The following is a 25,608-nucleotide window of genomic DNA, read 5'->3' as shown; positions in this document are numbered from 1 at the left end:
GGGGTCAGAGGGCTCGTGCGGTGTATGCAGCACCTCCGCCAGGTGACAGTCCTGACCTCACATGACGTTCGTTCTGTTCACACTTGGAGCTTTTCCTGCCTTTTTATCGGCTTGTTTTTTTTGTAACAATGACATCACACAAACACATTGAAAAAAAATCCGCCAAAAAGAGAGAAAATCTGAAATAAATATTTAATTAATTCATTGTTTCCATCAAGTCGTTCCAAAAATCAGATATCTATAAATTTGTGCTAATTTCTTCCCTTTGGGAGAAGATGTGAAATACAAGATACATCAGTAAGAGACCCCCCCATATATAATACACGGACTATATTCATCATGCCGGGGGGGCGGATACAGCAGAATCTGACGTCACAGGCCTCTTCCACCAATCCGTGCCGGGCGCTGCAGTCAGGTGACGCGCGGATGTCAGCAGAATATGGAACGTCATGTTAGAAATCTACAATCTATTATATAAATGTTCATTGTGGCCCCCGATATATAACGATCCCGGCTCCAGCCTAAGAATTATGGGACCCCTGCCACAGGATGGACTCGGGGAACAACCCCCTTCATGGTGGGAGTCCGCAGAATGGCGGTCAGTAACTATTCCCCATACTGACCCCTGTAAATGTGCGGCCCACCCCCTCAAATATCAATCACAGCATTCATGACACAGAGCGGAGACCTCATCCCCGACCCCCCACAGATGAGCCCCCCCACCCTCTAATGCCGTAAATCTACATACAGACGTGGGTGGGTGATGGGGCAGGGGATCAGACATTCAATGAGGCCCGGGAATGGGGAGGGGCTAGTGCTGAACCGCTCCTCCGATTCGTAATAGCTGCTTGGGGGTGGAGCACTAGGACCATGTATTGATGGAAACCTGAAGGGGGGATTTACTTTAGCTCTAGAGCGCCCCCTTCTTGTGCCAATAGGCTGGATTTTTGTAAAATTATTTTTGTCGTTTTGTCAAGACAAATTTTGAAGCTGCCACAAAAATAACGATGTTGTCGGATGCAAACGTGTAACGTCTGTTGGTGCTTTGGGTGTGTGCTTAGTAGAAGTCGCGGTGTGGCGTGGAGGCTTCTGTGTGTTCATCTTCAGTCATTGGAAGATAAGACGGAGACGTCGTCCCGTGCGGTGGAGGGGAGACTTATCCGCGGTGTTGACGCAGCTCCAGATGGACCGATGACTCCTCCTCTACGGCGCAACATTATCTCGCCATTGGACTTCTGCAGCCGGGGGGGGGGACCAACCATTAAAGCCGCCGCAGACGACTCGGCGATCACAGGATCTCAGACGCTGTCGTTCAGGCCGCAGGGTGAAACACAACTTGCTGCCAGGAAGAAAAACAGAAATGACTGGTAAAGGATGACACTGGCGTCCAGCGACACGGCTGGAGACAAGCGAATCCCCTCCCCCAATTCACAGATTCTCCGGCCCATAGAACACAGCGGGTGAATTATTTCCCTTTTTTTTTCTCAATTTGCCAAAAATTTATCTGAAAGCTGTGAAATAGATTCATCCAACGCAACGTAACGACCTGCGAATCAATGACACAAATCGGAAGAGAGTCTATCCTGAACAACGGAGACACAAGCGACAACCAAATCTCCCCCAAATTACACAACCTGCTGTAAACGGCCGTCCTGGAGTCTCCCCTTCTATCCAGACGTTTCCTGCTTATATCTGATTCTGGGAAAGCTGGGTGACTACGAATACATCCGCCATTACACCGCCCAAGTCGGCTTAGTTCAGAGCTGGTGTATATGACAGATTCACCATTCAGGAGTCTTGGAAAGCTGGGTGACAACCCCTATGAGAGCTGTAATGGCGGACATATGGGTTTTCACTTCTGAAGCCGTAACATTGCGCCGGCCGTGTCTACCGCGGTGTACGGTCGTAGTGAGTTTACGTGACAATATCCGGATCCCGTCGCTCTCTCCTGAATTGCGCACCTGAACGGCTGGGACACGAGACCCCCCCCGCCCGACATTAGACTAGGAATGTGCTGGGGGGGGGCAGGAATGCGCTTCCATTATAGGATTTGGAAAGTGAATGTTTAAATTCTCCCAGAACAAAAGAGGAGTCAGAGTGCAAAGTGCCCGGCGCACAATGTGGCCCCACAGCCGGCGAGAGGAGCCCAGAAAAATCGAACACCTCAAGTGCAGGAATAAAACCGCGGCAGATTCTCGGCTCAGGGGTGAGAATAGGATTAGCGGGATAATAGCACATGGGGCGATGCTGCGCTCAGCATTCCTGTCTGCTCCCGAGCCCCTCACAGCCCCTCACAGCCCCCATTGTCCCTCCACATTTAATTTATGTTAATCTGTGTCCTAAAAGTGTCTATGAAAGCAGCAAACTGCGAGAATCCCAGAAAGTTCTGGATCCAACCCCAAATAATCGCAACGGCTTCTAGATTTCTAGCCAGTGACGGAGATCCTTAAAGGAATAATTGCCCCTTGGACCCAGCGCTCGGTGATCCGAAATGAGGCCTTACAGCGCTGGAATTTGTGTGTTGCTGCTGGGTTTAGCGATCAGAGATTCTTTACATTGTAACAAACCATCAGCTGGGAGTATTATTAGGTCAGGACGGATTTTCAACCTCTGAATGTAAACAAGAGTGTTCCCATTCACTGACAGCAAGCAGAGATCTTAAAAATGATGAGAGATTGAAACATTGGGGCTGTTTTACCATTCAAAATGCAACAGAATTCTTGGGCACAGGCCGCCTGGCACGTTTTTATTAACAGTTTTAGACACTTTTTATGCCTTGTCCAATAAGGGGGCGTGGCTTTGACAAAAACGGGGCGTAGTCTAGTAGAAAGGGGGCATGGCTTAAATGTGCCAACATGAGTTTTGGCACAGAAAACTGGCATAAACTAAGACAATCAAGAGGGACTAAAAGGAATAGAAAATTGTCAAGCAAGATGCGCCAAATTTATCATAAAGCGTGCGTCACTAATAAATTTGGCGCATTTTCTGACCACCGGTGCTAAGTTTGCGCGGTCTGGATGTTAACATTAGTAAATCTGCCCCAAAGTCTATTGCAGAACTTTTCATTGTACAACTATTCAAATTTCTTTATATAAAACTGGACGAGCCCTTTAAGGATCACAAATGGCAGAATTCACGAAAGTGGCGCCGTAACAATATTTAAAAAATGTCCTCAAAATCTTTCTGAATTAGCAAAAACAAAAATAAATAAAAGAAAACATATTTGAGTTTGCAGCGTCCTTATGAAGGATCTGCTCGGGGTTGTAGTCCCCGCGTGGGGCCGGCGTTCAGTACGTCCGTCTTTTCTCAGTGTTACATTTCCCCTCCATAAACAGCGGCCACGATCAGTGACGTCTCTTTTGTGAATTCCGGGTCAACACGTCTAGTTTTACCCCCTTAATGAAAGATTTACAATTATGGGGTACAGATTCTGGACGTGTTATCTGAGGGCCAAAGAAACGGAAATCCATAAAGGAAGGTTCCCAAGAGACGGATCCAACCCCCTCTCAGATGTAGAGAAGAGATTCAGTCCTATACAACAGCCAACACAACACCACAACATAGTGTCACAACCACAACACAACAGTGATACAACCACAACACAAGTGTCACAACCACAACACAAGTGTCACAACCACAACACAACAGTGATACAACCACAACACAACAGTGATACAACCACAACACCAGTGCCACAACCACAACAGTGATACAACCACAACACAACAGTGATACAACCACAACACAACAGTGATACAACCACAAAACGAGTGCCACAACCACAACACAAGTGCCACAACCACAACACCATGGAACAAAACAGTGAAACAACCGCCTTCGCCACAGCACAGACTCAAGGCACTACTTAACTGCACAACACCAACACACATTGTGCCGCTGACTGACCTGGAGAGCTGGAGGACGGACTCACCGTCAGTAGTACCTCCTGGTTGTCCGCCAGCGCCTGCTTAGCTAAGTACCGCTCTCTCTTCACTTTAATCTCCACCGACTCTGGAATATCTGGGACCATCCAATCTATACAACGGAGACTGAAGAAAACCACGTGCTAGAGGACGAACAGGGGACAAAACTGGAGCCTCAGATACAAGATGGAGGTCGGACGTCGCAGACTCTCAAAGATCTTTCTTATACACATGAAGATCACCGGCACAAACAAGTTCATGTTCTTACAACTTGGAGCAGAGAGAAAAAGCTTCAGCACCAGGTCAATAATGGCACCAGCTACATAGTTACTTTTCTACATAGATACATTATTACATAGTTACATTGCTATGTTGCTGCATTGTTACAAGTTCAACCAGGGGGAGGGGAGAGGACCTGGATGGAAAGCGAGGGGTAAATCTTAGAATTGAATTTCCCCCGAATCTAAAACAATACAACTGAACTGATTGCCATTTCGTGAGATCAGTTGCTTATGGTCTACGAAGGCGGAATTCAGACGGCCGTCACATGAATGCGTTTATTTCAATAGGCCCGTTCACACGGTTGTTGTTTTATCGGACCGCGTGAAGGGTACATTGACAAGTAGAACATGTCCTATTTCCTTCCGTTTTCACGGATCCCTCCATAGACGCAAGTCTATGGGAATCCGTGAAAACGGGACCCACACGAGAGCAACTGAGACATGAAATACAGCCATTTTTCACATCCAATCGTTCATGTGAATCAGGCTTAATGCCTATAGCTGGTGCCTGGCCCATCCTCCAAACATGAATCAAGTATCGGACCCTGACTTGGAGATCACTAGTAATGGCGTCTTACCTCAAACGCAATGATGAATCCGAGCCTCACAGCGAGGAGCTTCCAGTAGAAGAGAGTGAATTTCCCATCTTCATCCCGGAAAGCTTTGTACCTGCAGAATAAAGATTAGAAAGCGGAACAGTCTATCTCGTTATGCAAGCCAGGAAGGTAGGAAGGAAAGAAAGAGAAGAAAGAAAGAAAGAGAAGAAAGAAAGAGAAGAAAGAAAGAGAGGAAAAAAAAAGAAAGAAAGAAAGAGAAGAAAGAAAGAGAGAGAGAAGAAAGAAAGAAAGAAAGAAAGAGAGAAAAAAAAGAGAAGAAAGAAAAAGAAAGAAAGAAAGAGAAGAAAGAAAGAAAAGAAAGAGAAGAAAGAGAGAAAAGAAAGAGAAGAAAGAAAGAGAAGAAAGAAAGAGAAGAAAGAAAGAGAAGAAAGAAAGAAAAGAAAGAAAAGAAAGAGAAGAAAGAGAAGAAAGAAAGAAAGAGAAGAAAGAAAGAAAAGAAAGAGAAGAAAGAGAGAAAAGAAAGAGAAGAAAGAAAGAGAAGAAAGAAAGAAAAGAAAGAAAAGAAAGAGAAGAAAGAAAAGAAAGAAAGAGAAGAAAAAAAGAGAAGAAAGAAAGAAAGAAAGAAAGAAAGAAAGAGAAGAAAGAAAGAGAAGAAAGAAAAGAAAGAAAGAGAAGAAAGATGGCTTCTTCTCTGTACTTCCTTCAAAGAGTCGTCCAGATGTCACGCACCGGCCAGTCTCACCTGCACAAGGTGTGGTTTGCTGAAACGTAGCTGTGTGGGGAGTAGGACAAACTGAAATTTAGGAATCCTTCCAGGTGACTGTCGTACTCATACTGGTAGAGGAGACGTGGGAGAAAATCTGAGGTGAAGGCAATGAGAAAAGCCTGCAAAGAAGAAAGGGAGAGCGGTTCTCCAGATGAAGGCGACCTGACGTCACACGTATCTATGCGCCAGGCACCGCTAACTTACATTGACTATGACAGAAAGCTGAGCCAAAGCTTCTAGAATCAGAAACCAGACTCCTATATGCTGTGCCCTCTCTGCCACCGGACGCCGGTATTCACACACAAACTTCTGGGCATCCAGACGAATCTCAACCCAGTTATTGAGCAGAGCGAAGAGAGGAGCCAGTGGGAAGGCAGCCACGAAAATGGTGATAAAACCAAACTGTATGACTGAGACATAGAAATATCCATAAACCGCACAGACTCCATACAACGAGCGCCGTCACCAGCCCACGACATACAACGATCAGTATGGACACTGGCGCCAGTCGTGTCATGGTTATCTACACAGATGCCAACTCCACCATCGCTTGACCCATTACTTACCCATCTCCAGGTACTCCTCGAAGAGACCCTCACATTCTATCAGCTCGTAATCCTCTTCCCAGCGCTGAGGTTCTTCCAGGATCTGGGTACCTCGCACCTTAGCCATTTGTCTCCGCTGTCGCCAGGACTTCACTTTTCTGTTCAGAGATATAATAAGGGTGTGGGGGAGGGGGTGACTATATAATTTGACCATCGCGGCAGTACAGGATCAGGGGACGGTTCACGGCAGATTTTGTAGAATACTTGTGGCTCCGGACCTTAAAAAGATCGGCTCTCGAGAAGTTGGCGCGGTCATGTATTGTGATGATTGGCGCCATGTTTTATTACATTTCCGTTATCCATTACCTATTATTCTGATGGGACAGGCCCTGTGAGTGACTCGACAGAGGAAAACCCCAGATCTTCATGTTTACAGGTAGAAATGATTAACGTAAGAGGGAGGCAGGAAAAGATCAGTCTGACGCCGGGGGCGGATGATTGCGGAGACCTCGCCAATCGCTGCCGGCGCCAAAAACATTAAGAAAACTTACGGTACAAGGAATTCCTGCACGTTGCTGACAATCTGCTTCCCAACCATTATAATGAACAGCTGCTGAGCGAGTTCTATCAGACATCCGCCAGGACCGCACTGCCACAAGACAAAGACGATTAAAGGGCGACTCCACCGGTCATATTCATCAGCCCGACATGAAATATAATAGCTCTATGAGGTTGGTATTCAAGTGAATAAGCTGCACTACCAGACACAACCACAGACAGTAGGGGCGCTATTACTGGAAATAGAGCAGATCCGTCCCTGTAATCTGTGCAGCGTCCCAGAAGGGTTAGACATCCTGTAACATGTACGAAATACAAAGAAATGAAGGTCTGGTTCCCGCTCTACTCACGTCTTCGTTCCTCATGCCCATCAGTTTTCCGTACTCTCCGGGATATCCCACAAATCTGAAGAACACACAGACGTCTCAGGGATCGGCTGACACGTTACTATTTTATGTTACATTGAAATGATTTTGAAAATCCCATTCACACAATGCAGCCCTAAACCGGGTGTAGTCAGAGCATGCTGGGAGTTGTAGTTTTGCACAAGTTGGAGAGCACCGCTTTACAGCACTGCTGCGATCCCCGCTTGTTCTAGAGCTCCATCCAGCACAGGCCTGAGAACTAGAATAACTGGATCAGCTCCGGTACATCAGTAATACCCAGAATCCTCCAGGACTCGTATAATGTACTGCCCCAGGCTGCCCCCTCCAGGGGTTATTTCCCCCTCACCTGCCCTTGAAGAAAGCCACGTAGAACGGGGACGAGTAGAAATTCACAAACTGGAAGATGAAAACTTTGAAGGTGAAGGCGTCTTCGTGTAAGGACTGAGTGCGATGCATCTCTGCGAGAAGGAAAATCACACTGGTCAATATATCACTGCACCGGCCTCCTCCATACACCACACAAGCTGCAGAGAATGTCACAAACCCTGCTACACCCTCTGCTTTACTTAGCCTGATCATCATGTGTTATACTCCAGTCATATCCAGAGCTGCATCCAAAATTCGGCAGGTTGGAACTTGAAAACCCCCCCACCAATCTGTAAGGCCCCATGCACACAACGGTAGACTCGCCCGTAATTACGGCCCATTCATTTCTATGGCGGACGTTCCCGTATCTCTACGGTTCGGGTGTCCGTGCCGTGGAAACCTGCCCAAAAAAATAGGACATGTCCTATTTTTTCATTTTACGGCCCGTGCTCCTATACTTTATAATGGGAGCAAAGACCGTAAAAGCATCCGGCTGTCCGCAGCCGGCCGTGCCAGGAATTACAGGTCGGAAATATGAGCACGAAGCCTAATCCCATAATGCACCATAACATTATGAGAGATGTAGTGTTTTCTACTTCAGACATCTGTGCAGTGCCTGGTGTAAAGACTACATCGCCCACAATGCACCACAGCAGACACTGAACCAGCAGGGCGAAGCAGTGAGAGGTACAGGGAAACCATGAGAATTGTGATTGCAGCTCTGGATGTGACTGGAGTATTGGACATGATGTATCTCAGGAGTGTGATGTGGTAAACCACATAGAGGGTGGAGTTCCCCTTTAATCAGGTGGATGTGTGATCTCTATTCCGGCAGGTTTACTGATTAGTGTGACGTGTCCCGGGCCCGGTGTTTGACCTGCTGCTCGTCTTGCGGCTCTTCTCGTGGACGTTCACGGAATACTAAAAAAAAGGTGAATCTCTTTTTATGGGGAATTTCTGTATTTGCTCATTTTGCAGCATTAAAGGGCCGGTGCAGATAATAAGTGTCATGATCGTGTGATGGAAAGTTTTGTAGCTTTCTAATGGACTTTGTATTGGAATTTCTCACCATTACCAAGATCTGTGAGACTAAAATCCAGTCCTAGTCCTGCTCACACAGCTGAGAGTGTGTTACAGTGTATCAGTGTAGACTACGGGAGCTAAACACACCAGAAGCACAAATCTGACAGCAAGCAGAGATTGTGAAAAAGGGGTGGAATTGAAAAAACGAAAAGTCTAAAAAGTGGCATGACTTCTCATTGTACAGTATTTACTGGAGCGGCCGTTTTATATGTCGCAGATGTCACCGCTAATAATGAAGATTGGGGCGACATGTTTGGGGTTTGTAACTTTCTCTGTAGTTTTCATAGATGTAAAGAATTTAGTGGAGTGTCTGAAGAGCCGCATGTAAAGTGCTGCAGGAGGAGGGCCGGGTCCCCACAGAGCACAGATATATATATATATATATATACATACAGGTAGTGACTGCTCACATTCCCGGCAGCTGTCATCTCTGCAGTGGATGAATTATGTTCTACATTAGGATCCTCACTGCACATCCATAGTATATAGCGCCCCCTACAGGACTGTCAGCCTGTCCCTATACATAGTATGTAGCGCCCCCTACAGGACTGTCAGCCTCTCCCTATACATAGTATGTAGCGCCCCCTACAGGACTGTCAGCCTGTCCCTATACATAGTATGTAGCGCCCCCTACAGGACTGTCAGCCTCTCCCTATACATAGTATGTAGCGCCCCCTACAGGACTGTCAGCCTCTCCCTATACACAGTATGTAGCGCCCCCTACAGGACTGTCAGCCTCTCCCTATACATAGTATGTAGCGCCCCCTACAGGACTGTCAGCCTCTCCCTATACATAGTATGTAGCGCCCCCTACAGGACTGTCAGCCTCTCACGATAGGTAGTATGTAGCGCCCCCTACAGGACTGTCAGCCTCTCCCTATACATAGTATGTAGCGCCCCCTACAGGACTGTCAGCCTCTCACGATAGGTAGTATGTAGCGCCCCCTACAGGACTGTCAGCCTCTCACTATATGTAGTATGTAGCGCCCCCTACAGGACTGTCAGCCTCTCCCTATACATAGTATGTAGCGCCCCCTACAGGACTGTCAGCCTCTCACGATAGGTAGTATGTAGCGCCCCCTACAGGACTGTCAGCCTCTCCCTATACATAGTATGTAGTGCGCCCTACAGGACTGTCAGCCTCTCCCTATACATAGTATGTAGTGCGCCCTACAGGACTGTCAGCCTCTCACTATACGTAGTATGTAGCGCCCCCTACAGGACTGTCAGCCTCTCACGATAGGTAGTATGTAGCGCCCCCTACAGGACTGTCAGCCTCTCACGATAGGTAGTATGTAGCGCCCCCTACAGGACTGTCAGCCTCTCACTATACGTAGTATGTAGCGCCCCCTACAGGACTGTCAGCCTCTCACTATACGTAGTATGTAGCGCCCCCTACAGGACTGTCAGCCTCTCACTATACGTAGTATGTAGCGCCCCCTACAGGACTGTCAGCCTGTCCCTATACGTAGTATGTAGCGCCCCCTACAGGACTGTCAGCCTCTCACTATATGTAGTATGTAGCGCCCCCTACAGGACTGTCAGCCTCTCACTATATGTAGTATGTAGCGCCCCCTACAGGACTGTCAGCCTCTCACTATATGTAGTATGTAGCGCCCCCTACAGGACTGTCAGCCTCTCACTATATGTAGTATGTAGCGCCCCCTACAGGACTGTCAGCCTCTCACTATATGTAGTATGTAGCGCCCCCTACAGGACTGTCAGCCTCTCACTATATGTAGTATGTAGCACCTCCTACAGGACTGTCAGCCTCTCACTATACGTAGTATGTAGCGCCCCCTACAGGACTGTCAGCCTCTCACTATACGTAGTATGTAGCGCCCCCTACAGGACTGTCAGCCTCTCACTATACGTAGTATGTAGCGCCCCCTACAGGACTGTCAGCCTCTCCCTATACGTAGTATGTAGCGCCCCCTACAGGACTGTCAGCCTCTCACTATATGTAGTATGTAGCACCCCCTACAGGACTGTCAGCCTGTCCCTATACATAGTATGTAGCGCCCCCTACAGGACTGTCAGCCTCTTACTGCACATATATAGGATGTAGCGCCCCCTATAGGACTATCCACCTCTTACTGCACATCCATAGTATGTAGCTCCCCCTACAGGACTGTCAGTCCCTCTACACATCCATAGTATGTAGCGCCCCCTATAGACTGTCAATGTTTTGTATATTTATAGTTAGAATGTAATTTCTTTGTATTCTCTACCATTTCGTCCATATTTCCGGGGGGACGTGGAGGGGGGGGGGGTCACGATGACGCGCGGGGGGGGGGTCACGAAGACGTGGGGGGGGGTCACGATGACGCGCGGGGGGGGTCACGATGACGTGGGGGGGGGGTCACGATGACGCGGGGGGGGGGGGTGTCACGATGACGCGGGGGGGGGGTCACGATGACGCAGGGACAGCAGGACTGACATCTGGTTACATGAAGGTGACACCGCGCTGTTACATATCACACGCACGTGTAATGGACGTGGCAGCCGCAGTTCTCATGTTTAACTGTCACTTTACAGGAAGGCGGACAACTTGTGGCACTGCAAGTACTAGAATGTTCTCCAACTTCTGTCCTCCGTTCAGAATGATATTTGCGGGGTTATTGAGTGTAAGCTCCTGTGGTGCGGGACTGACGTGAGAACGTGTTCTATTCCTGCTGTCAATGTCATAAAGAGAAAATACTGCCCTGCTGAGAACTGTCATTCACAGCAATACTACAAGATCCTACCACATGTAGACTACTCCCCCCATCATCTACCACGTGTAGACTACTCCCCCCGTCGTCTACCACGTGTAGACTACTCCCCCCGTCGTCTACCACGTGTAGACTACTCCCCCCGTCGTCTACCACGTGTAGACTATTCCCCCCGTCGTCTACCACGTGTAGACTACTCCCCCCGTCGTCTACCACGTGTAGACTACTCCCCCCGTCGTCTACCACATGGTTGTGTACTATATATATATTTATACTACTCACCCCAGCGGGTCAGCTTCTCGGCCAGTGAGGTGTAGACCTGACTCATTAGAAGGATTAGGACTAAATTCACCATTGAGCTGCTGATATTTGCAATGTTCCCAGCCTGGAAATACAGAAAGCCGCAAAATACCAACAATAGGATGGGTAATATTCAACCTTACCCTGATCAATGGGGAGAGATACAATCCTGGGGCGAGACGCAATCCCACTCATATCAATGGGGCGAGACACAATCCCACTCATATCAATGGGGCGAGACACAATCCCACTCATATCAATGGGGCGAGACACAATCCCACTCATATCAATGGGCCGATACGCAGTCCCACTCATATTAATGGGGCCATATACAATCCCACTCGTATCAATGGGGCACTATACAGTCATATTAATGGGGCAGTATATAACAGCTGTGTCTTGAGAGATCTGGTGGGGTCCCCCGCTCTGCCCAGGTTCTGCCGTGTCTCGTACCTGTGTCATGAGGATGCTGTTTCCTGTGTGATACATCATCATACTGACTATCCCCCGATACATGATGACCGACACCAAGAAGATCATGACCACACAGAGCTGTGAAGAGGAGAGAAGAAGGCCAAGCATTTACCTAGAGGCGGCCATATCTACCGGAGGCCACCTGCTTGTTGTCCTTGAGTCCATGTAATCTCACCATGATCACAATCACCATGGAACCGGTGAGGATTCGAGACAGACGATCCCGCTCAGGAAAATACGGTTCTTTGACTCCAGTAATTGGGTTCTGCTCCATCTGTGGAGCCCTCGCAGCAAACTCTGGGCGAGGACGTTCCTTGTTAAAAAGAAAAGAAATGAGAAAGACGTGAGCCCTAAGGAAAACAATGCGATGAGGCTGGTCACGGTCCTTGGGTATGTGCCACCATAACCTTCATAAGACCTTCATGCCCATCTCATGTTATGCATCAGTCATCTAACCCTACAGTGATCAGTGGTGAGAGATATCTCCAGGGCTCCACCTGTCAGCTACATGGAGGGTCAATTATCCCTTCTCTGGTGCCTTCCCTGAGAATCTTCACCTCATCTTCTTGGAAGTCCATACAATCCCAGTGATGAGCCAAGGTGGCATTTTTCCTCTTCCAGTACTCCAAGAAGGTGACTGCCCAGAAGGACATGAAGATGCTGAAGAACACCGTCCCGGGGTGGTCAAACAGGTACCCCACCTGAAAAAGGCAAGAACATATCATGCCGAACATAAGGCGTCCATGGCGTTTACGAGCGTCCAGAAGAGACGTACCTTGGCCATGGGGCAGATCTCGGAGATGTACCAGTTTTTACAGGTGTCACATAATGGACACATCAGGTATTTCTTCTCACTCTGACAGATCTCCTGCCTGTAGAGCACAACATGAAGTTTTCTATTACTCTTCCCTCTGTATCACCTGTGGGGTCCAAGACAAACTTGTCAATGTCCTCGACACTCACGCTGCGGTGTTACTACCCATGGTCAGAACCCCGGAGATGAAGACACACGTCCCAATCACCGCGGCTGGAAGCAACCAAGCCGTATAGAACCCTGGAAGACGAGGAGAAGGACAATGATACAGAACACCACCCCGTCATCACTGGAGATGACCCTAACATGAGGAGCTGCCCTCCCTCGCAGACTCTGGCCGGGGTTCTCAATAGTCCTCGTTGGACACAACTATTAGGAAAATGTCACCGTCCCATCACTTCATCATGACTGACAGATCTGCAGGTCTGGAACAAAATCTGAGGAATACACAACCTGAGAACGTTGTATGTATCAGGCGGTGGTGTACTCTAGCGTGTGCTGCCCCCAGTTTCAGCTCCATGTCATTACACCCAACAGGTTAAATTACAGATTAATAATTGGCAGTCTAATGGGGATTACGGGAGTTCTCTACCTACTCAAATATATATTTAAGTTATTATATGAGATGTACCAAGCCAGGCGAAGTATATAGCCACCTTCTCCCCAAAATACTCCCGAATGTGATCCAAGGGCTGATACTTATACCACTGGGACCAGCGGGACCAGTACTGGTAGAGGATCTGGCGGGGGTTCAGGCTTTCTGGGGCCACTTTGTACTCTGGCAGCTCGTAAGGGCCCTGTAAGGAGAAGAAGATAATGGATTTATACTAGGAAGCTATGGAAGTTGTGGCCATAGGTTGAAAGTTTACTTAAAGGGTATGTCCACTCTCCACCTTTACAGCCTTATTTATTTATTTTTTAAATGCTCCTAAGCATCTAAATAAAAAATAAAGTCTGTTACTATGGAGACGCATAGGTTTGCATCAAAACTGTACAAACAAAACAGTAGAATATCATCACCACGACTTATTCCTAATATTCAGACACAATAGTTCTTCATTGGTGGTGCGGAGACTCCGCGTCTCACCTCATGTGGGGGAAATGCTGCCGTGTATATACCTTCCTTTACCATCCGCTCAATGCCGACCTCCGCATGCTTGCGTTTCCCATAGAGCGTGCATGAAAGGATCTCGTAAAGCTGCGCCAGAACAAAGGGGGATAGTGATCAGTGGGTTCAACAGAGTTATTAAATGACACCTGCACCGCAGAGATATCTACTCACAATCCGGCTTCTTTGTGTGTTCGTGAAATACGTGGCTCTACACTCGCTGCCCAAAAACCTGAGAACCAAAAAATCAAGTAAATTTATTCGTAACAGGACTTAACATTTTGAGCCAAATGTGCAAAAAAATGCAGCTCTGGAGTATAATACAGAATGTAACTCAGGATCAGTACAGGATAAGTAATGTAATGTATGTACACAGTGACTCCACCAGCAGAATAGTGAGTGCAGCTCTGGAGTGTAGTACACACTGTATCTCAGGATCAGTACAGGATAAGTAATGTAATGTATGTACACAGTGACTCCACCAGCAGAATAGTGAGTGCAGCTCTGGAGTATAATACAGGATGTAACTCAGGATCAGTACAGGATAAGTAATGTAATGTATGTACACAGTGACTCCACCAGCAGAATAGTGAGTGCAGCTCTGGAGTATAATACAGGATGTAACTCAGGATCAGTACAGGATAAGTAATGTAATGTATGTACACAGTGACTCCACCAGCAGAATAGTGAGTGCAGCTCTGGAGTATAATACAGGATATAACTCGGGATAAGTAATGTAATGTATGTACACAGTGACTCCACCAGCAGAATAGTGAGTGCAGGTCTGGAGTATAATACTGGATGTAACTCAGGATCAGTACAGGATAGGTAATGTCATGTATGTACACAGTGACTCCACCAGCAGAATAGTGAGCGCAGCTCTGGAGTATAATACAGGATGTAACTCAGGATCAGTACAGGATAAGTAATGTAATATATGTACACAGTGACTCCACCAGCAGAATAGTGAGTGCAGCTCTGGAGTATAATACAGGATGTAACTCAGGATCAGTACAGGATAAGTAATATAATGTATGTACACAGTGACTCCACCAGCAGAATAGTGAGTGCAGCTCTGGAGTATAATACAGGATGTAACTCAGGATCAGTACAGGATAAGTAATATAATGTATGTACACAGTGACTCCACCAGCAGAATAGTGAGTGCAGCTCTGGAGTATAATACAGGATATAACTCAGGATCAGTACAGGATAAGTAATGTATGTACACAGTGACTCCACCAGCAGAATAGTGAGTGCAGCTCTGGAGTATAATACAGGATGTAACTCAGGATCAGTACAGGATAAGTAATGTATGTACACAGTGACTCTACCAGCAGAATAGTGAGTGCAGCTCTGGAGTATAATACAGGATATAACTCCGGATCAGTACAGGATAAGTAATGTAATGTATGTACACAGTGACTCCTCCAGCAGAATAGTGAGTGCAGCTCTGGAGTATAATACAGGATGTAACTCGGGATCAGTACAGGATAAGTAATGTAATGTATGTACACAGTGACTCCACCAGCAGAATAGTGAGTGCAGCTCTGGAGTATAATACCGGAGGTAACTCAGGATCAGTACAGGATAAGTAATGTAATGTATGTACACAGTGACTCCACCAGCAGAATACTGAGTGCAGCTCTGGAGTATAATACAGGATGTAACTCAGGATCAGTACAGGATAAGTAATGTAATGTATGTACACAGTGACTCCACCAGCAGAATAGTGAGTGCAGCTCTGGAGTATAATACAGGATGTAACTCAGGATCAGTACAGGATAAGTAATGTATGTACACAGTGACTCCACCAGCAGAATAGTGAGTGCAGCTCTGGAGTATAATACAGGATGTAACTCAGGATCAGTACAGGATAAGTAATGTATGTACACAGTGACTCCACCAGCAGATTAGTGAGTGCAGCTCTGGAGTATAATATAGGATGTTACAGCTGTATATATGTATGAGCTTTGTTCTGGTGCTGTATATATGTACTGAACTTGGTTCTGGGGCTGTATATATGTGTACTGAGTTTGGTGCTGTATATATGTACTGGGTTTTTGGTTCTGGGGCTGTATATATGTACTGAGTTTTGTTCTGGGGCTGTATATATGTACTGAGTTTTGTTCTGGGGCTGTATATATGTACTCCGCTTGGTTCTGGAGCTGTATCTGTGCATTAACCGGGAGATTTGTTGCGGTGTACTACGCATGTTACATTGTCCTCCGCCCCTCTCACATGGTCTTAGACTAACTAAATGGGCTAAATGTGTGCATATAGGTCTAGACATAATGGGTGCGTTTCATACGAGTTTAGGGTAGGTATGTACGCTTATGTAATTATATACATAGTTTAGCAATCCAGTTAAACATTATGGACAGGGAGCCACACAAGTTTGGAAAGTTTCTTATTTTAGAGTCCACTGTAACACCGGGTGTATTTGGAATACTGTAATTGTTTTATTTGATTATCAGAATAACGTTCCATGGCGCGATACACCGTGACCCTCCCCCCCCCCCATACCCGGCACGTTTTTCTTTAAGCAAAATGGAGAATCTGTTAAAAATTTGATTCCCACCCCTGGAGTGTAGGTGTCAGACCTTCCATACGTCACCCATAGAATATATTAGGGGTCGGGTTCCCGCTCACCTCTGCAGCTTGGACTTGCGGAATGCGCAGGTATAATAATCCAGCGGTTTGTTGGAGACGTACTGATACATGGGGTTGGGAAGGTGCAGCTTCTGGAGGAATCTGTCAGACGTGTTGTTGTCTGGATTTGGCTGAGCCTAAAGGAGAACACAAGAAACACGATGGAACCTCAATCCTCATAGTTAATGAAAGGAGCAGAGTTCCCATAAAGTATAGAAGTGGAGCAGAGTTCCCATAAAGTATAGAAGTGGAGCAGAGTTCCCATAAAGTATAGAAGTGGAGCAGAGTTCCCATAAAGTATAGAAGTGGAGCAGAGTTCCCATAAAGTATAGAAGTGGAGCAGAGTTCCCATAAAGTATAGAAGTGGAGCAGAGTTCCCATAAAGTATAGAAGTGGAGCAGAGTTCCCATAAAGTATAGAAGTGGAGCAGAGTTCCCATAAAGTATAGAAGTGGAGCAGAGTTCCCATAAAGTATAGAAGTGGAGCAGAGTTCCCATAAAGTATAGAAGTGGAGCAGAGTTCCCATAAAGTATAGAAGTGGAGCAGAGTTCCCATAAAGTATAGAAGTGGAGCAGAGTTCCCATAAAGTATAGAAGTGGAGCAGAGTTCCCATAAAGTATAGAAGTGGAGCAGAGTTCCCATAAAGTATAGAAGTGGAGCAGAGTTCCCATAAAGTATAGAAGTGGAGCAGAGTTCCCATAAAGTATAGAAGTGGAGCAGAGTTCCCATAAAGTATAGAAGTGGAGCAGAGTTCCCATAAAGTATAGAAGTGGAGCAGAGTTCCCATAAAGTATAGAAGTGGAGCAGAGTTCCCATAAAGTATAGAAGTGGAGCAGAGTTCCCATAAAGTATAGAAGTGGAGCAGAGTTCCCATAAAGTATAGAAGTGGAGCAGAGTTCCCATAAAGTATAGAAGTGGAGCAGAGTTCCCATAAAGTATAGAAGTGGAGCAGAGTTCCCATAAAGTATAGAAGTGGAGCAGAGTTCCCATAAAGTATAGAAGTGGAGCAGAGTTCCCATAAAGTATAGAAGTGGAGCAGAGTTCCCATAAAGTATAGAAGTGGAGCAGAGTTCCCATAAAGTATAGAAGTGGAGCAGAGTTCCCATAAAGTATAGAAGTGGAGCAGAGTTCCCATAGAGTATAGAAGTGGAGCAGAGTTCCCATAGAGTATAGAAGTGGAGCAGAGTTCCCATCGAGTATAGAAGTGGAGCAGAGTTCCCATAGAGTATAGAAGTGGAGCAGAGTTCCCATAGAGTATAGAAGTGGAGCAGAGTTCCCATAGAGTATAGAAGTGGAGCAGAGTTCCCATAGAGTATAGAAGTGGAGCAGAGTTCCCATAAAGTAGAGAAGTGGAGCAGAGTTCCCATAAAGTATAGAAGTGGAGCAGAGTTCCCATAAAGTAGAGAAGTGGAGCAGAGTTCCCATAAAGTATAGAAGTGGAGCAGAGTTCCCATAAAGTAGAGAAGTGGAGCAGAGTTCCCATAAAGTATAGAAGTGGAGCAGAGTTCCCATAAAGTATAGAAGTGGAGCAGAGTTCCCATAAAGTAGAGAAGTGGAGCAGAGTTCCCATAAAGTAGAGAAGTGGAGCAGAGTTCCCATAAAGTAGAGAAGTGGAGCAGAGTTCCCCTACCCTAGATGGAGGTCACAATTTTACGATCCTGAAAAATTAGTTTAGGGGCCACGGCTAAAAAAAACAAGTCCATCTTCGAACACGTATATAGCGTAATAGACCTATATAAACCTATCGTCGCACACTCCATCTAGTGGCTATAATTGGTGCTGCACTTTTTAACGTTTGCATCTTTTATACAATATTTCTGGTCTGGGTTATTAGATCATGGGAATAACTGCCAGGACAGGGGGCTCTGCTGCTCAGGGGGCCACATCCACTACCACAGTGCTTATGTAATCTAAATGGCCCCACTAGGATACACCAAGACCGTAACAGTATATGCTATTGGGTCCAATAAATGGGGGGGGGGGGGGGTTACCTCCACTTGAGCCCTGTGGATAATGGTAAAGAGAGAGGGTATAAATGTGGGGAGAGGATTGAGTGGGAGACGGCGATAACCACATCTTTTCCTGACCTAGTTCACTACAGATGGCGCTCGTAGCTAAGTGAGGCCTCATTGGAAGTTTTACTTGTTAGGCCTCTGGACAGAATATAATGTATGGTCATGTGGCTATACGGGATGTGACCGCTTCTATGTATAGACCAGACCTGGAGCGGGGCCCTCATACACAGCTCCTCAGCGTAGTACACCAGGACGTCCCAGGGGGCGCTGAGCTTCAGGTAGTGCAGAGATCTTCGCTCGCTGAGGGTCTGCTCCTATAGGATGAATATATATGGTTACTACATATATCATCTATAGTAATAAATGCTGTGTGTGTGTGTGTGTGTGTGTGTGTGTGTGTGTGTGTGTATATATATATATGAGCTGTGTGTGTGTGTATATATATTTATGAGCTGTGTGCGTGTATATATGAGCTGTGTGTGTGTGTGTGTGTATATATATATATATATATATATGAGCTGTGTGCGTGTGTGTGTGTGTGTGTGTGTGTGTGTATATATATATATATGAGCTGTGTGCGTGTGTGTGTGTATATATATATATATGAGCTGTGTGTGTGTGTGTGTGTGTGTATATATATTTATGAGCTGTGTGCGTGTATATATGAGCTGTGTGTGTGTGTGTGTGTGTGTGTGTATATATATATATATATATATAACTCCCCTATTACTAGATATATGGATATTATTACAGCTATCTGGATCTTCGTGTCATGTCCGCACAGTGATGTCCATCATGGGCCTCATTCACACTGTGCACACGGCCAAAATCAGGATTTCTGTTTGGGATTCGCTCCTGGTTTTGGCTTAAATAAACAGATACACAATACAGGGATCAAATCTGCGCAGTGAGAACGAGACCTCGTGGCAGTCACAGACCGGGGTGTCCCATTACTATGGGGGTAACTTGGGGACGTCACATGTGACACTTTTAAAGTCTTCACACCCGGGCTACAGGCGTCTCACCTTCTCACACAGGAGTCCGGCTTTCAGTAGGTTGCGGTGGAAGCGTCTTCGGTAATTCTCGTAGGCGGCTTTGCCCCTTGATCTGCCCCTCTGTCCCCGCTGCTCAGACCCCTTGGTGGAGCTCTGTGTCTTGTGCTTCTTGGAAGGAATTTTCTCCTCCCAAACCAAGACAAAGTCTAAAAAGAGCCGACAAATTCTCAGGAAGAACAAAAGCCTCAGTGTCTATAGTAATAATGGCGTACACAGTATAACTTCTCAAGGCTTCTCCCTGTATCTTATTTTATTTTTATCCTGTGTATATATATACACTGCACAGTACCACTTCTCCTGTCCTGTATACTGGGTGTAACTCTCAGTATCTGTATTATTCTGTATATATGGACACTGCACAGTACCACTTCTCCTGTCCTGTATACTGGGTGTAATTCTCAGTATCTGTATTATTCTGTATATATGGACACTGCACAGTACCACTTCTCCTTTCCTGTATACTGGGTGTAATTCTCAGTATCTGTATTATTCTGTATATATACACACTGCACAGTACCACTTCTCCTTTCCTGTATACTGGGTGTAATTCTCAGTATCTGTATTATTCTGTATATATATACACTGTACAGTACCACTTCTCCTGTCCTGTATACTGGGTGTAATTCTCAGTACCTGTATTATTCCGTATATATACACTGCACAGTACCACTTCTCCTGTCCTGTATACTGGGTGTAATTCTCAGTATCTGTATTATTCTGTATATACACTGCACAGTACCACTTCTCCTGTCCTGTATACTGGGTGTAATTCTCAGTATATGTATTATTCTGTATATATATATATACTGCACAGTACCACTTCTCCTGTCCTGTATACTGGGTGTAACTCTCAGTATCTGTATTATTCTGTGTATATATATACACTGCATAGTACCACTTCTCCTGTCCTGTATACTGGGTGTAATTCTCAGTATATGTATTATTCTGTATATATATATACACTGCACAGTACCACTTCTCCTGTCCTGTATACTGGGTGTAATTCTCAGTATCTGTATTATTCTGTATATATATATACACTGCACAGTACCACTTCTCCTGTCCTGTATACTGAGTGTAATTCTCAGTATCTGTATTACTCTGTATATATGGACACTGCACAGTACCACTTCTCCTGTCCTGTATACTGGGTGTAATTCTCAGTATCTGTATTATTCTGTATATATGGACACTGCACAGTACCACTTCTCCTGTCCTGTATACTGGGGTAATTCTCAGTATCTGTATTATTCTGTATATATGGACACTGCACAGTACCACTTCTCCTGTCCTGTATACTGGGTGTAATTCTCAGTATCTGTATTATTCTGTATATATACACACTGCACAGTACCACTTCTCCAGTCCTGTATACTGGGTGTAATTCTCAGTATCTGTATTATTCTGTATATATACACACTGCACAGTACCACTTCTCATCTTTTTAATAAATGTTAACAAACATACACATGCCATAAATCCGCACATACAATACACGGGTCATAAACCAACACAAAATGAACAAGTTATAAACACATTATGAATCTCGGCCGCCTCCTCTCTGGTCCAGATCACATTCCTACCAGCACTCAGTCTTCTGTAGTATTATAACTCACATCATCCACACATCACTCTCATCATCCACACATCACTCATCATCCACACGTCACTCCCATCAGTATAAATACAAATACACAAAACTCATAGTCACAAATCAATCCAGACGCCTCAAAAGAACAAAATCAGTAACAGTCTAAAAAATAAATAAAATTGTTAAACCACAATAAAACCAAAAACAGACCCTAACCGGTCCATGTGCCCATCAAATTATATTAACCAAGGAAAATGAGAAATTCCTACATGAGAAAACAGAAGATGTGCCTAATTGGCAAATAACCCCCCCTTTTTTTTTTTTTTGTAATTTTTTTTTTTTTTTTTTTTTTTTTTTTTTTTATAATTTTGAATTTTTTTATTTTTTTTTTACATTTTTAAATTTTTTTTTTTTTTTTTTTTTTTTTCCCTCCACCCTTTTTCTTAACCACAAATCCGCAATATGAATACCAATTAGTAACCAATATATACAATATATACAAAGCAATACTGAACATACATATATATATAATATATACATTATACCCAATTCAAGACCAATGTCTAGTCCAAAGTCCGTACCTTTAAGCTCCGACCGACACCATCGTCCATCCTTCAATGTCTCTTTGATCGGGCCCGGCTTTTTCTTATTATTTGTACCACCCCTCCCCCCCTTTCCCCCCTCCCCACCTAACACCTAACCCCCTCACATCTATACAAAAATACTACACTCTACAAGATATAGTAAGTAAAGACTCGGCCTGTACAATGGCATACATTACCTGACATAACACATAACACATCCTTAACAAATCCTACCCACAAGGCCCTGGTTCGGTACCTGCAAGCCCTATATCCGTCATCAACTATAAAGAAAACAAAAAGCTACAGTGACAGCATTAGCCCCCCACCAGGAATAGAGACGACTAGACTAGGGCACGCTGAAGGAGAAACCCCTCCAAAGCATGGAGGCCCTACTCGTGCCCAGTCTCTCGAACTCCAAAGAACGAACCTTCCCCAGGTCACCGAGAATGTTCCTCACCACCTCTTCCTCCGGGAGGGTTTTTTGTCTGGTTGATACAAAACACCGTGCGTTCCACGTGCCGTACCTGACCGCTAAGCTGACTAAGAATAAAGTGCCCCGATCTCGACCACCCAGGTGTCTGAATGTTCCATAGGCCCATTCCGCATAGGAGAGACCGGTCAGACCAGGCCAACCAATGGAGGCACCCACCCTGCTGTAGACCCCTGTATTGAGGGGACAATGAAGCAGGAAGTGCTCCATGCTTTCCAGCACGCCGCCACACTCCTCCCGGGGACAACCCCTTTCCTCAGGGTTCCTGTGTTTCAAGTTGTCCCTCACATACAGTTTCCCATGGAAGCAACGCCAAGCCAAGTCCCAAAACTTTAAAGGGATCCTACTAGAATTTAAAACCCTCAAACCAACCTCCAGATCCCGACTTGGGCAGTCCCTGAGCGCCAGGGGCTTCTGGAAATGGGTCAACAGAACCCTGTTGTCAAGGAGCCTCCTTGACAGAGTCCTGATCTCCCACATCCCCAGACCCCACCGGCGAATTGTTTTCAGAACCACGGTAGCGTAAGCCGGAAGATGCCCATGCGGCGTGCGAAGGTCCTTCACTTGCCCTCCTGTCTCCCATTCCTGGAAGAAAGGCCGAAACCACCCCCTGCAGGAGACTACCCACGGAGGAGCCCTCTCTTGCCAGAGGTTTGACATGTTGATCTTTACAAAGGTATTAACCAGGAATACCACAGGGTTGACCATACACAACCCCCCTAGTCTCCTCGTACGGTATGTCACCTCCCTCTTGACTAGGTTCAGCTTATTCCCCCATAACATCTGGAAGAACAAGCTGTAGACCCGAGTCCAGAGAGGTTCTGGCAAGATGCAGACACTGCCCAAATAGATTAACAAAGGGAGCAGGTAAGTTTTGATCAAGTTGACCCTTTCTCTGAGGGTCAAAGACCAACCCTTCCACTGGTCGACCTTCTGAGCGGCGATCTTTAGCCTGCTGTCCCAATTTTGTTTGGGGTAATCCCCCTGGCCAAATTCGATGCCGAGAATTTTTACAAACTCCTGAGGCCCTGGAAGAGTGTCCGAGAGATCAAAGGTAGGATCTCCCCCTCCCAGACAGAGACTCTTACACTTATCCTGGTTGATCATGGACCCGGATGCCTCCGAGTAGCGGTCAACTTCAGACATCACCCACTCTGCCTCCCCTCTCGAGGACACAAAGACGGTGACGTCATCCGCATACGCCACCACTCTCAGAGTGGCTTCCGAGGCTGCCAAGTCCATGCTGACTCCCACCAACGGTCCACGATCTACCCTCCTAAGGAAGGGGTCAATCGCGAACACGTATAAAAGCGGGCTCAGCGGGCAACCCTGGCGAACCCCAGACCCAACCTCAAAAGAGCGGCCAATCCAACCGTTCACAAGCGGAAAACTCTCTGCCCCTGCATACAAGATCTTAAGCCAATCAACAAACCCCCCCGGCAGACCATACCTCAGAAGGACCGACCAGAGATACTCGTGATCAACCCGATCAAACGCTTTTGCCTGATCCAAGGACAGCAAGTACCCCTTCCAACGGCCCGCCCTACTCTGCTCCACTGCCTCTCGGACACCGAGTACAGCGCTAAACGTGCTGCGGCCTGGAACAGAGCAATGCTGAGCCCCCGAAAGGAGCCGGGGTGCAAATTTCACCAGCCGATTAAACAGCACCTTTGCCAGAACCTTTCTGTCCACATTGAGTAGCGCTATGGGACGCCAATTCTCAATGTGCGATGGGTCTTTACCCTTTGACAGGATGATCAGGGCCGACCTCCTCATTGACTTCGGCAAAGTGCCCGAGGAAAGACACTCATTCAACACCTCAGTCAACAGGGGAACTAAAATCTCCTTAAAGGTCTTGTAAAATTCAGACGTTAAGCCATCTGGACCCGGCGACTTCTTGAGGGCAAGCCCTTCAATCGCCAGTCTCACTTCCTCTTCCCTGATCGCCTCTGCCAAGGCACCAAGAGAGGGGTCTACTCCTGGTTCGGGGACAGTTTCAGCCAGGAAAGCCGACATCGCATCCCGATCAAGATCCATCTTTCCCAAGAGGTGCGAGTAAAAGGATCTGACGACCTCCAAGATCCCTGATCTGGACCTTTTCAGGGATCCTGTACTGTCCATCAGTCCTGAAACCACTTTACTATTTACTGACATCTTGCAGTTCTTGTAGGGGTCGGGCGAGCGGTACTTCCCAAAATCCCTCTCAAAAACTAAAGATGCGTGTCTATCATACTGGCAACTCTTAAGCAAAGATTTCACTCTGGAGATGTCCTCGCGGTCACCTCCAGTCGAGACAAGATGCTCGAGTTTCCTCCTCAGGCCCTGATACAGGCGGTACCTGTCCAGGCTCCTGAGGCTCGAGAGCTGGCGGAAGAAACTCGCCACCCTTTTTTTGAACATCTCCCACCACTCCGACTTACTGCTACAAAGATCCAGTAATGGTACCTGGCTCTGAAAGAAATCCTCAAAGGACCGTCTTATCTCCGCTTCTTCCAAGAGAGACGAATTGAGCCTCCAAAAGCCTCTTCCCATCCGGGGGGTCTCTGCAACATTCAGAGAAAATAAAATTAAACAGTGGTCGGAGAACTCCACCTCAACGACGGACACTGCCGAAGAGATGGCATCCTCCTTTAAATAAAACCTATCTATTCTAGACCTACAACTACCTCGATAAAAGGTGAATCCCGCGTGGCCTGGGGTGTGCCGGATGTGGACATCCACCAGGCGAGCCTCACTAGCTATCCTATTTAGGGCCACACAGTCATAAGTCAGCCTGTCTCTGGAACCTCCCCTATCTTGGGACCTCGTGGCAGCATTGAAGTCCCCTCCAAAGACCACCTGCCGACTCGTAAAAAGATAGGGCTTGATCCTCATAAAGAGACTTTTCCGGTCCCAGCTGGTTTGGGGACCGTAGATGTTAATGAGCCTGAGCTCCTGTCCCTTCATGAGGACATCCAAGATCAGGCACCTCCCCATTTCTAATTCAATAACCCGTCTGCATTCTACCGATGCGGTGAAAAGAACCGCCACCCCGCTACCCGGCTCGGCCGCAAGAGACCAATAAGATGGTCCACGCCTCCACTCCTTTTTCGCTTTATGTATGGCTGCCAAGTCTGTCAGCCTGGTCTCTTGCAAAAATAAAATGTCGGCCTCAATTCGGCCGAGAAAATCAAAGGCCGCAAATCTAGCCTTGTCAGATTTAATGCTGGCGACATTAATAGATGCCAGCGTCAACGGGGTGGGTGCCGCCATCCTGGGTGATTGAATTAGATGACCTTTTTCCCCTTCCCCTTGCCCTTCCCCTGGTTTTTATCACTGTCTGATGAAGAGCCGAGGGCCCTTTTGA

General features: G+C 46.4%; 1 protein-coding gene across 2 annotated transcripts in view; it reads right to left on the bottom strand.

Annotated features, from left to right (window-relative positions):
- Window positions 1–175: 175 nt before the first annotated feature.
- Window positions 176–25,608, bottom strand: part of ANO7 (anoctamin 7) — a 31,296-nt gene continuing 5,863 nt past the window's right edge. Inside the window, exons 4-24 of one of the 2 annotated variants that reach the window (XM_075840575.1) lie at window positions 19,568–19,743; window positions 18,749–18,856; window positions 16,528–16,664; window positions 14,050–14,107; window positions 13,855–13,965; window positions 13,399–13,564; window positions 12,917–13,007; window positions 12,729–12,825; window positions 12,511–12,654; window positions 12,129–12,266; window positions 11,933–12,031; window positions 11,462–11,564; window positions 7,363–7,474; window positions 6,981–7,035; window positions 6,624–6,721; window positions 6,094–6,230; window positions 5,732–5,937; window positions 5,504–5,646; window positions 4,783–4,873; window positions 3,907–4,066; window positions 176–1,339 (exon numbers count right to left, since the gene is read on the bottom strand). In XM_075840575.1, coding sequence (XP_075696690.1) covers window positions 1,299–1,339; window positions 3,907–4,066; window positions 4,783–4,873; window positions 5,504–5,646; window positions 5,732–5,937; window positions 6,094–6,230; window positions 6,624–6,721; window positions 6,981–7,035; window positions 7,363–7,474; window positions 11,462–11,564; window positions 11,933–12,031; window positions 12,129–12,266; window positions 12,511–12,654; window positions 12,729–12,825; window positions 12,917–13,007; window positions 13,399–13,564; window positions 13,855–13,965; window positions 14,050–14,107; window positions 16,528–16,664; window positions 18,749–18,856; window positions 19,568–19,743 — 2,471 coding nt within the window. In that variant the 3' untranslated portion in view covers window positions 176–1,298. The remainder of the gene's footprint in view (window positions 1,340–3,906; window positions 4,067–4,782; window positions 4,874–5,503; window positions 5,647–5,731; window positions 5,938–6,093; window positions 6,231–6,623; window positions 6,722–6,980; window positions 7,036–7,362; window positions 7,475–11,461; window positions 11,565–11,932; window positions 12,032–12,128; window positions 12,267–12,510; window positions 12,655–12,728; window positions 12,826–12,916; window positions 13,008–13,398; window positions 13,565–13,854; window positions 13,966–14,049; window positions 14,108–16,527; window positions 16,665–18,748; window positions 18,857–19,567; window positions 19,744–25,608) is intronic. The other variant, XM_075840577.1, reaches the window with a different exon arrangement.

Source organism: Rhinoderma darwinii, chromosome 10, assembly GCF_050947455.1.
Source record: "Rhinoderma darwinii isolate aRhiDar2 chromosome 10, aRhiDar2.hap1, whole genome shotgun sequence".
In the NCBI taxonomy this organism is placed as follows: Eukaryota; Metazoa; Chordata; class Amphibia; order Anura; family Rhinodermatidae; genus Rhinoderma; species Rhinoderma darwinii.
The sequence above is the reverse complement of the archived record's forward strand: the minus strand, read 5'-3'. Positions and strand labels throughout refer to the sequence as shown.